The sequence below is a fragment of the Triturus cristatus genome, chromosome 4_1 (genome assembly GCF_964204655.1).
Source record: "Triturus cristatus chromosome 4_1, aTriCri1.1, whole genome shotgun sequence".
NCBI lineage: Eukaryota > Metazoa > Chordata > Amphibia > Caudata > Salamandridae > Triturus > Triturus cristatus.
Window position 1 is genome coordinate 281,807,499 of NC_140585.1, and position 11,590 is coordinate 281,819,088.

At 42.7% G+C, this 11,590-nt stretch overlaps 1 protein-coding gene across 2 annotated transcripts in view; it reads left to right on the forward strand.

Annotated features, from left to right (window-relative positions):
• LOC146854277 (zinc finger CCCH-type antiviral protein 1-like) overlaps positions 1–1,723 on the forward strand; it is a 479,951-nt gene extending 478,228 nt beyond the window's left edge. For both annotated transcript variants that reach the window (XR_014981195.1, XM_085652061.1), the window contains one exon: positions 970–1,723. Coding sequence is in view for 1 of the 2 variants with exons in the window: in XM_085652061.1 (XP_085508187.1) it covers positions 970–1,250 (281 nt within the window). In the remaining variant the exon portion in view is untranslated. The remainder of the gene's footprint in view (positions 1–969) is intronic.
• Positions 1,724–11,590: the final 9,867 nt, after the last annotated feature.

Consider the following 11,590-nt stretch of genomic DNA (forward strand, 5'->3'; position numbering starts at 1 on the left):
TAGATGTGTTAGCGAGGCAACAAGCTTATTAGGCTAGGCAGTACTCAAATCACTGCTTCAAATAACTACAACAGCTACTGGCTAGCCACCGCTTGGGAGCATACTGCTTTATAGTCTATGCAAAGCATGTGATCTGCAGCTCATCTGTCTCAAACGGAAAATTTTACTTACCTAGTAAGCATCTGTTCTTAGCATGCAGAGCTGTAGATTCACAGGCACCCACCCGCCTCCCCGGTCACCTATAGCTGTTGTAGTTCTCAATTTATATACATACGCATGGTCATCTCTAATCTACACTTACTAACTCCATCCTCACCCTCTGCCGGAAAACAATCTAACAATGGAGTCGATGCCCATGTGCACCATCACCTAAAGGAGGAGTCACCCTACCTTGTGACTGGAAAGACTTCTTCGAAGAAAAACAACTTGCAGACATACAGACCCAACACTAGATGGCAGGAGTATGCAAAGCATGTGAATCTACAGCTCTTCATAGCAAGAACAGATGCCTACTCGGTAAGTAACATTATCCCTCCATGCACTACAAACAGCACTGGTGCAACCAGTTATTAGATTTTGCCACTACACCCAAACAGCCCCAATGCAATCAGATATTTTATCTATACAGCCAAAAAAAACACAAGGGACATATCAGTTTCGTTGTTACAGATAGTCTGTCTTAGGAAGACACACTTTAAAAAAATATGTATGTGTATTTTTGTCTTATCATATGCTGAAATATTGCTTTAGTCTCTGGCCTCTGATGTAGTTTTATACCACTCCAACTTGCCCAAGATGTGATATTTGCTATAAATCTGAAAATGATAAAGGTCAGCTTTTCGCTTTATTGTAAAAACTGGTTGGACAAGGAATAGATCGTCAATGTATGGTTCACTATTCTGTTATGTTGTGAAAGGGTAATTGTGTGCTGATTGTGGCTACTACTTACTTTTTTTCACTTTTTTTCAGGGAGTTACTTTGCAAGAGATGCATCCTATTCCCACAAATATTGTAATTCTAACTCGACCAGTAGGACAATGTTTCTGGCACGCGTACTGGTGGGGGACTTTGTCGATGGAGATGCCAGCTATACACGCCCGCCTTCAAGACCTGGTACAAAGAATACTTTCTATGACAGCTGTGTGGATACATTTCAGGATCCGTCAATTTTTGTCATCTTCGATAAGTCTCAAATCTACCCTGAATACATTATTGAATACGCTGATAACAAATCATGTTGTATCTGCTAAACGTGGACTGGGTCTATCTTAGTTGAGTAACAGGATGTTTGAAGTAAATGATTTTAAAACATTGCTGCTTTCTTAATGGATATCAGACACTTGAAAACCGTTCTCACAAAAATCCAATATTGTAATAAAATAGTCTAATACAATTCTAAATTTTTCTAGGAGTCCAGCTCATTAAATTACACCGAGGCAAAGTTTACTTTGTTTTTCAGAAATTTAGTTTCCCAAAATCGTCTTTGCTAGAGGCACTACCTCCTAAAATACACCCTCTGTTTGAACCTTTTTTTAAAAGTCCACATTAAAAAAATGCAAGCCGTTTATAAGCAAGTATTTTACTCATGCCACAAGTGCCTTTCAAGTCTCTGTTGTCTTTCTCTCGATTGTACCTTATCTAAATAATGTGCCTGATTTTGCTACCAATGTATCTTGTGTTTTGTTCTCTAAAAAACCAATAAACTTGATTATCAAAAAAGAAATGCAAGCGTTGTAACATAGCAATAGAAAAAATTAAATTCAGCATTCATTTTTTTTAAACTCTACTTTTCTTATTTTTTATGATTTTCTTGATGGTGATCCTCTGTGTTATTTTGGATAAACAGACAAGACTTAATGAAGCCATATGAGTAAAGAAGTGGTCAGTCTTTGCTCAGTACCGACACATATTCATTGGCTGACCCTCAAAGTAAGGTTTGAGGTATCATAACAAATTTAGATTGTGAGATGCTGTGGTACACTGTTGAGCCACATCAGAAGAGTTTGAGATTCTAATAACGTAGAAGTTTATAATGAAGGTCCAGGAACTTGATAGTGTATATACTTGTGAGAGCATGAAGAATATCATTATAGAAATGTGGATCTGGTGAATCCAGCTACTCAAATAGTTTTGAAAAAAACCATTCACTGGGTTAACATGCTGGACCTGCGAAATGCCCTTCATTTTGAAAAATGTTCTCCAGTAAAATGTTTCTTTTTATCACATAGATGTGCTTCGTCCTTCTTATTTCATCTGCAATGTTTTCTTTTAGGGTATACCATCTGAATCCTTTATCTCTTTTCCCCTCTCCCACTTCACTGTGTTTTCCTTCTCTTATCTGTCTTGAGCATTTGCACATCATGCTCGTCTATCTTTCTATTTATTCCTTGTTCTCTAATTGTTGTTTTGTTATGTACGGGTTTTTTTTTTTATGTAACTTTCAGATCCAGGGTTCTACACTGGTCTGGTGAATTTCTTAACAAAAAATGTCAAATAGAATTCCATCAAATGAAGCATTTCCCAAAAGGGATCTTCTTAATTTTGTTGTCTAATTCGGTGGCCACCAAGTAGTTTTCTTTTCTTTGTAATGATACTCTCTTGTTTTGGAGATCTGATAACTATTGAGGTGCTCTGGTAGATGTTTTTGTGACATCAGGTCATTCTAGACTCTTAAATCTGTAATCATCATAACCTCTTGCATTGAGGAATGCCTTCTCATCCTCCATTTTACAAGAGCTGGGGAACTTAATTTCTCCATAACTGTGTGACTCACACAATTAATCGACGTTTAAAGCATCTACTAAGCTAAATGCACAGGTGCTCTTAACTGGTTAATTCCTGCTATGATTTGTCTCTTTTCGTATAAAAGATATCATTGCACATAGGAAGCAGGTAGGCGTACACTGTAAGGGGTGTCCCTTATGGCAGGGAGCATTGTCTCCCAACTGGAGCGACAGGCATTTTGCCTCATTTACTAATATGTTTGCACGTCAGCATATAAACAGTTGTGACTGTGAAATGGCTTTCAGAAACTGAACAGTGTTACAGATATGCTCATAAATGGACACTTACATTTTGGAAAACAGAAACAGGATCTGTAGCTAAACTCCTCTTTTCGGTGGAGAACATATCAAATTATCAAGTGCTCCACATCAAGCCATTAGTGCCATGCTAACTTTCGTGCCCCAATCTCCATTGTCTGTCAGTCATGGTATTAACAGCGTTTGAATTTGTAAACCCGCACCCAATCCCACCTGAAATAAAGTAGAAACCACTTTGATACAACTTTTGCTCTCATTTGAGCTAATCAGAAGAGTTTTACCTGGTCCAAACATGGAGAGGCAACCAGAAAAAATAAAATCAAACCACTCAGAAGTTTAGTGTGACAGCCAAATATATTAAGCACATCATGAATATGATCTCTAGCTCCCAGTTTAGGTAGAGGGCATGCTAAGTAAGCAACATCTAGTTGTGCTGAAATTACTGAATTATGCAGCCATACCTTGACCGAATCTCCTGAAAAGTGACTAAGTCAAACCCATCCTCGAAGTGCCCCACCGCTCTCAGTATATAAGGGGCATATGCAAAACCCTGTGCATCCACAAGGCGGGTTGGAATAAAGGGCCAAGTTAGTTATCAAATCTGGCTTCCCACGGCACCTTACAGAAATCTTCAGTTGGCCAACTAAGACCTTATTCACCAGCAGTTCTTTAAAGGTATTAACGTATAGGCGGCTATCTGGGCATTCAGGGCTCCAAACTCTGAACTCGTTGAACCATAAACTGAGAGCAGAACTAAATCCCCTCCACTACACAAAACTCCTAAAGAGAGAACTTTTCAAGTTGGTCTTCCACTGAACACGTGGCAGTCGAGGTGGCAATAAAGGAATATTGGGTTTACAACTGTTGCACTCTTCCATTGTGCATTTTATATTTTTGTTGTTTTCCATGGCATTCTGTAGTTGGTCCAAGGTCACTTTTTGTCACTTTATAAAATTCCTAAAAAAATAAAGAAAATACTAGATAGTCTACTTGAAGCACAGTAAAAGCATTACCTCTCAATTTCACAAAAAAATGTCAAATACAGGCCAGGACGTACCCCCATGGTTTATGTATGTTGCCCTCTAACTGTCTTTGAGAGGCGCAGGTCATGTGCGATTTCTTTATGTACCAAGGGGGCTCAAACACTAGCTATTAAGGAGACTTCTTATTAGCATATATGACTATTACAAGTGGCTAAAAAGCTGACTATTACAACAAGTGGCTAAAAAATTGACATTTGTAAATCTTTAGTAAATGTAGTCCAATATGGACAGAAAACAAAGATATAGAAGTGCCTGCATTCAGCAAATAGCTTTCTACAGACACTGGACCATACATTTCACTCAACAAGTAGGCATACATACACAGGAGCCGTAAGTTATGGCGCTTTTGGCATGTGATGTCTCACTTTGAGTATAACATTGATACTGCTGCTAATGCCACCTATTAAATAGTACGTCATGAATGACATTAATTAAAATGCATGTAGTCTCATTTTAGTGTTGTGGCTATAGGTGATGTCTCTAATAGTACATCATCCCAAACATTTTGGGAAACATTCTGTAGGGAAGTAGAGCCCAATCAGCACATCTTATAAATTGGTCAGATGTGAAGCACAGGCACAGTAAGCCAAGCAGATGGGTCTGGAGCCATGGACATGACTTCCTTCTGAGGTCAATTGGGAGGGGGACTATCTCCCTCTTTTAAGCAAAGGCTTCTTTCCACAGCTTTCTGTAGTCCAGATTAAGATGCACTTGATGGAGCAGAAAGGAAAGAGAGTTTTTTCAGAGGCAGGTTCACAACTCTTCAGCTCTTTACTCCTTCCGGGTTCTCCTGTGCTCTCTCTTAAGTCAGCTGCATTTCCACGTCTAGCCGCAGACCTTACCAAAAAATATGCACTCTCAGGGATTCCATAGCGATGTCTGTCACCCTCTCTGACTATAAAGCTACTGCAACGACTTCAACTCTGTGATTGGCCCCTTCTCTATTTCTCTTCAGTGTTTCCCTTCGTCAATTGCAAATAACACGGATGTGTGTCTACCCGAGGGAATCTTTTTAATTAGGTGTCAATACTTTGCAGAAAGTAAAAGGAATCCCAATAATCGAACCCCTGTCTTTAAAATGTGGATGCAGAAATTGGAGCTGGCTGTTGAGAGGCACTGAGGGTGTTCTTTGAATCTCTTCTGCATTACACATACCTCTTGTATGCATCTATGACACTTCTTTCTCGGAGAATAGTGATTGCAATGTACTGCTGTATATTGTCAGAGACCCGGTATAACCTCCTCTCGAAACACCAGATTTCTCTGCTTCCTTTTTTCTCAGTCCACAGTCGATGGGTGTCTGCAGGTATATTTCCTTGGGGGGGCTCAGGCCGCAGATTGCTGCAGGCTACAGAAGGGCACGTACAGCACCAGCATGCATCCAGGCCTGAGCAGGTGCTGGCGAGCTCCTCATTGCACTAAACCAGCCAGCGACTGCTGAAGCACATATACTATACTAATAGTATAGTATACTGATTCCTGAAAGCACTTTAACCCCTTCACTGCTAGGCTTTTCTCCCCACCTGTGCTAAGCCTCTTTTTTTGGCTATTTGGAGTAGTTTATGCTTAGGCCCCTGTAACTTCTTGTCTACAAAAGGTATCTATGTCAAATTTGTGCCCCGTTTTCCCAACACCCTGAGGATTCTAAAGGTTCCCAGGGTTTGTGGATTCCCCCGGAGGGGACTCAGAAATTAGACAAAATACAGCTACATTTTGGTGATTTTAAAAAATGGGAAAAAAGTGCTGTAGAAGAAAGCATCTGTGTTTTTTCCCCTGCAAATGGCATCTACAAAGGGTTTGTGGTGCTGAAATCTCCATCTTCACAGCTTTCAGGGACAGGCAGACATTTGTCAGGAAACCAACACAGGTTTTACTGGGACATAGCCTATTTTTGCTATTTTTGGTGTTTTTAACCTCCTTCGAATGAGTGTTAGAAATGGGTGTGAAAGCAATAATGGAAAACTATACATTTTTGAAAGGTAGACAAAATTCTGAATTCAGCAAGGAGTCATTTGTGTAGATCCTGCAAGCGTTTGTTATAGAAACTAACAGTTGAATATAAAAAATATTGAAATTGAGTTGACAAAAAGTGCCATTTATGCCAATGTTTTCACTTGTAACTTCTTTTAAGTATGATAATTTTTTTAAAGCAATATACCGTTACATCCGCTGGACCCTTCTGGTTGTGGGTATATATAGGACTTGTAGGTTCACCAAGAACCCGAGGAACCCAGAGCCAGTAACTGAGTTGCGCCTTGCAGTGGTTTTTCATTGTGTACCGGGGATATAGCAATTAATTTGGTAAAATAGAAAGAGTGAAAAATAGGTACAAGGAAACTTATACCTTTCTGAAATGGGAACACAATATAGCGTTTAGAAGCAGTGGTTATTTGCACATCTCCAAAATTGTGGGTAACTATAAAAGCATGTGAATTAGAGGTTATTTTTCAAAATGACTTCTTTTTTAAAAAAATTGTCTTACATTTGGAAGGCAGAAATGTAAAGAAAGTCAATTGGAAATAACACTTGTTTTACTTTTCTATTTTCCCCTAAGTCTCCCAATAAAAATGCTAACTCACTTGTGTGGGTAGGCCTAGTGCCCGCGACAGGAAATGTCCCAAAATGCAACGTGGACACATCACATTTTTCCAATGAAAACTGACCCTTTTTTTGCAGTGTGCCTTGCTGTGGATTTTGAACCCTAGCTCAGCCGGCACCTTGGGAAACCTAGCAAACCTATGCATTTTTTTAAACTAGACACCCAGGGTAGTCCAGGATGAGTTGACTTGTGTGGCTCTCGCCAGGTTCTGTTACCTAGAATCCCTTGCAAACCACAAACTTTGTAAAAAAAAACAATTTTCCTAACATTTCTGTGATGGAAAGTTCTGGAATCTGCGTGGATCTACAAACCTCCACACACCCCGCATTCCCCAAAGTCTCCCGATAAAAATGGTACCTCACTTTAGCTGGTAGGTCTAGTGCCCATGACAGGAAATGGCCCAAAACCCAACGTGGACACATCACATTTTTTCAGTGAAAACGTACCTTTTTTTGTAATGTGTTAAGCTGTGGATTTTGAACCCTAGCTCAGCCGACATCTAGGGAAACCTATGCACTTTTGGAAACTAGACAACCAGGGTAGTCCAGGATGAGGTGACTTGTGTGGCTCTGTCCACGGTTTGTTATCCAGAATCCCTTGCAAATCTCAAACTTCGTAAAAAACAAACACATTTTCCTCATATTTCTGTGATGGAAAGTTCTGGAATCTGCGTGGATCTGAAAACTTACACCCACCCCTCATTCCCCAAAGTCTCCCGATAAAAATGGTACCTCACTTGAGTGGGTAGGCCTAGTGACCGTGACAGGAAATAGGCCAAAATTCAACGTAGACCCATCACATTTATCCAGTGAAAACTCACCCTTTTTTTGCAGTGTGCCTTGCTGTGGATTTTGAACACTAGCTCAGCCGGCACCTAGGGAAACCTAGCAAACCTATGCATTTTTTTAAACTAGACACCCAGTGTTTGTTTATATCTTTGCATTGACATTTCATTTTAAGCAACAATATTCGTTGACATTGTACTTATTAAACCACATTAGAGACCTGCAGATGTGTCATGACTTGCTCCCTGCGTTTTCATGTCCACCACCAGGGGGCTGAACTGTGGGACTCTCCAGTGTTCTAATAAGCTTCCAGACCCTCCCCTTCATGTATATACTGATTTTCAGCTGTTTAGACACTATTTGGGAATTGACATCCATTTCCAATCCATGCCGCGTTTTGTGGAAGCCATCCTGCTCACGCCTGAAACTCCATTACCTAGAATTCCCTGCTCACTGCTTCGTCTCCACCCCTGCAGGCCAAGGATGGGTGGAGGAATTCAGCTCACCTGTGGCTGGCTGTTGCTAGCCTGCTCACACCTGATGCATGTGATTACTGTGAGCTCTTTTAAGCCCCAGCTCCCTTCAGGCCAGTGTTGGTCATTGTAGCTGTATTCCTGTGAGACCGATCCTTGTTTCCTGAGCTAATTGATGTTCTTTAATTCCTAAGCTATAGCTATTCCTTGTGCTTGAATTAGCACTGCCTGCAGTGCTACCTTGTTTCCTGAGCTATAGTTATTCCTTGTTACTGAACTGCAGCAGTATTCCCTTCTCCTGAACTAGCACTGCCTGCAGTGCTACCTTGACTTCTGAGCCTTAGCATTCCTTGTTCCTGACCTGCAGCAGTTTCCCTTGTTCCTGAACAAGCACTGCCTGCAGTGCTACCTTGACTCCTGAGCCTTAGTATTCATTGTTCCTGATCTGCTGCAACAGTTTCCCTTGTCCACGAATTAGCACTGCGTGCAGTGCTACCTTGACTCCTGAGCCTTAGTATTCCTTGTTCCTGACCTGCAGCAGTTTCCCTTGTTCCTGAACTAGCACTGCCTGCAGTGCTACCTTGACTCCTGAGCCTTAGTATTGATTGTTCCTGATCTGCTGCAACAGTTTCCCTTGTCCACGAATTAGCACTGCGTGCAGTGCTACCTTGACTCCTGAGCCTTAGTATTCCTTGTTCCTGACCTGCAGCAGTTTCCCTTGTTCCTGAACTAGCACTGCCTGCAGTGCTACCTTAGCTTTTGAGCTTTTGCTAAATTCTTGTCTTGCTTCAACAGAGCCTCCAGTGCTACTTTGTTTTCTTGACTCCTGATCCAGCACTATTCTCGTATACCTTTGTAGCCTCCCCTTCTGTATATCCGTTTGCTGTCTTTCTATTCTGCTGTCTTGCTTCTGTTACCTTGCATGTTTGTTACCTGCTTTCTGCCAAGAGTGCCCTGTGATTTCCTTCCTTTCCTGTTAAGCACTCCTCCTTGCTTGCTGCTTGTCTATTGTGCTTGTGTTTAGTTCTACCCCCTTGCTGTTACTGCCTTGCGTGTTCCTGTTTGATCACCAGGATCCGTGGGCACAGCTGACTACCTAGGTGGTGTTTCTTGTTCACTGTAAGTATTGTCTTTGAGTTACATTTATAACATCATCATAGGTATAAGCTCCACAGACCCTGCCTTTGCATGCATATCCTATATGTGGGTATTTGCAGTCAGTATCTGTAACAGCAATTGTGGGTGAGGAATTTACTGAGCTTCAGTCTTACCGAGTGGAGCTCCTCAGTGCTTTACCCCACACTCCCCTTTACTGTTAATGTTGTTTCATATATATGTCTTGCACATTCCTCCTGGGTGTAGTTTCTCTGAATACTAAATCGGTTCATGAGTGCCTGTCCTTTCTGAGTCTTTGCCATCTTGTTCATTTGTGCAGGCTTACCGATTGGATCCCTTTTCTCGTCTGACTTCCTGTATGATCCTAGGCAGCGCTGTACTCCTCTTTCTGCATACTTTTACTACCCATTTCCCAGTCCTTGCCCTAGTCCCTGACTGTGTCTTAGACAGTCCCGGACAGTCCCTGACAAGATGCTGGTACAGTGGCACTATCATGCGTTTGTCATGGCATGCATATGAAGAGCAAGGATCATATCTCTCAGGGATGCATGCCTGTGACGGTAATGACTGGATATGGCCTTGTGATTTGTATTGCGCCTATGGTCTATACGTGTTATGTCCCATATTTGAGCAGTGGGAGTGGGGTTCAAAAAATGAGGACAAAATAAGTCAATAGAGGGGATTGATAACCGCCTGTGACCTGTTGCTGTGGTGTATTCCATCGGAATACTATCTGGTTGTAGTAGGTGCTGAGTGTCGTATGTTTTAACTGGCTAATCACTGTTTGTGGGACTCTGACCTACCTGTGTCTCCATGGAAGCGACTTATGGTCACAACATTTGAACTGACTGGTCTCCCAATCCCCATGGGAGTCCCCTGCGGGCGTATCTAGGTCCTGTAGATCGGTCACAATAGCCCCCCAACTACTGGCTAGGGGAAACTGCCGAAGTCTCAGCAGGTCCTTCCTCCTCTGCAGGGCCACCCCTTCTGCCCTGTCCCACTTGAGCAATGAACGGCCACTGGAGTTTTCCAATGTTTGATGATTAGGCGCTTTGCTGTAGCTAGGCCCAAGTCTAGAAATTGGGAGGTGGCCCTGCTTTTCTTGCCGCTCTTAAAGAGGTGCAAAATATATACCTCCCAGTGAAGAGGAATGTCAGTCACGCCCAGTGCATCGGGCCAGGGTGGTTGCTACATCAGCCCAGAACTCTCCCAGGGTGGGGCAATGCCATAGCATGTGCAGTAGATCAGCGTTGGGTAAACGGCACCTAGGGCAAACTGTGTCAGTGCGGCGAAAGTACTTATTAATCTGGGCTGGGGTGAGGTATGCCCGGTGTAGGGTGAAGAATTGAATCTGGCGAAAGCGCTGATTATGAGGGACATGCATTTGACCCTCCAACACGGCCATCCATTCCTTGTCCGAGAGGGCACGCCCCAGATCGTCTTCCCAGTGTTGTTTTAAGGGGGCCAGGTTAATCGCTGTATGTTGACGGGGGGCGATGCAAACCAACAGGTCAGGTGGCTCCCTTCCCCCATTATGTGCAACTACTGGATCATATGATGTGTGGGAGATTCCGTGGTGAGGATGCCCCACCTGGATGATAGAGAGACTATGAGTGCACGGTGTAATAGGAATTGTCCCGGGTGTAGGCCCTCCTCTGAAAAAAACTCTGCTTATGGGATGAGGGTACCATCGCAAAAGATCCCTTGTGTCGTGGATGCCCGCTGTGTCCCAACCACGCAATTCTGCTGCCGTGTGAGGTGAGCTTCCCCTTGGCATTCCCAATAGGGGGATAGCAGGGGCGTATGGTGTGTTGCCACGAGTGATAAATAGGCTTCTACGGTGAAAATGTTACGCTATTGAAAGTAGTAATATGTTTGTATTCCTGGGCTTCGCACATGGGTGGAACATGTAAAGTAGAGTGTGATGTGACACAGGAGATTGTAGAGTGGCTTTGCCTGACAAATATCGAGAAACTAGCAATCTGACTATCCATTGTAACTGAACAGCTAGTAATAGTGCTCGAAGTTAGGCATTGCAAGTCCGCCCTGTCCTGTTGGTAAATAAATCTTCTTCATGGAAACTCTCTGCCTAGACGCACCCCAGACAAAATCTGACTATTTTTTCCCATCTCAGAAAAAGGAAGGGGGGATGAAGATAGGTATGGTAGTGAAATAATAAAGAAGGCGAGGAAGGATCACCATCCTTGTGAGGGCCACTCTGCCAGAGACAGCCAAAGGGAGAGTTTCCCAGAAGGCCATCTGCAATTGAATAGCAGAGGTGGCTCTGGTGACATTGCCCTGGAATAGGTCAGTTTTGTTCCAGTATATATGGACCCCCAAATATCTGAGGTCGTCAGTGCACCATGGCACTGGGACCCCACCTGGTGAATACCCCGGGTCAAGGCGGCCAGAGAGAAAGGAAAAAGAATGGAGTTCGTCGCATTGACATGTATCCCTGATGCAGTGGCGAATAACGAAAATGCTAAGTCTAAAGAGGGAAGGATGGAGTGCAGGTCTCTCGTATACAGCAGAA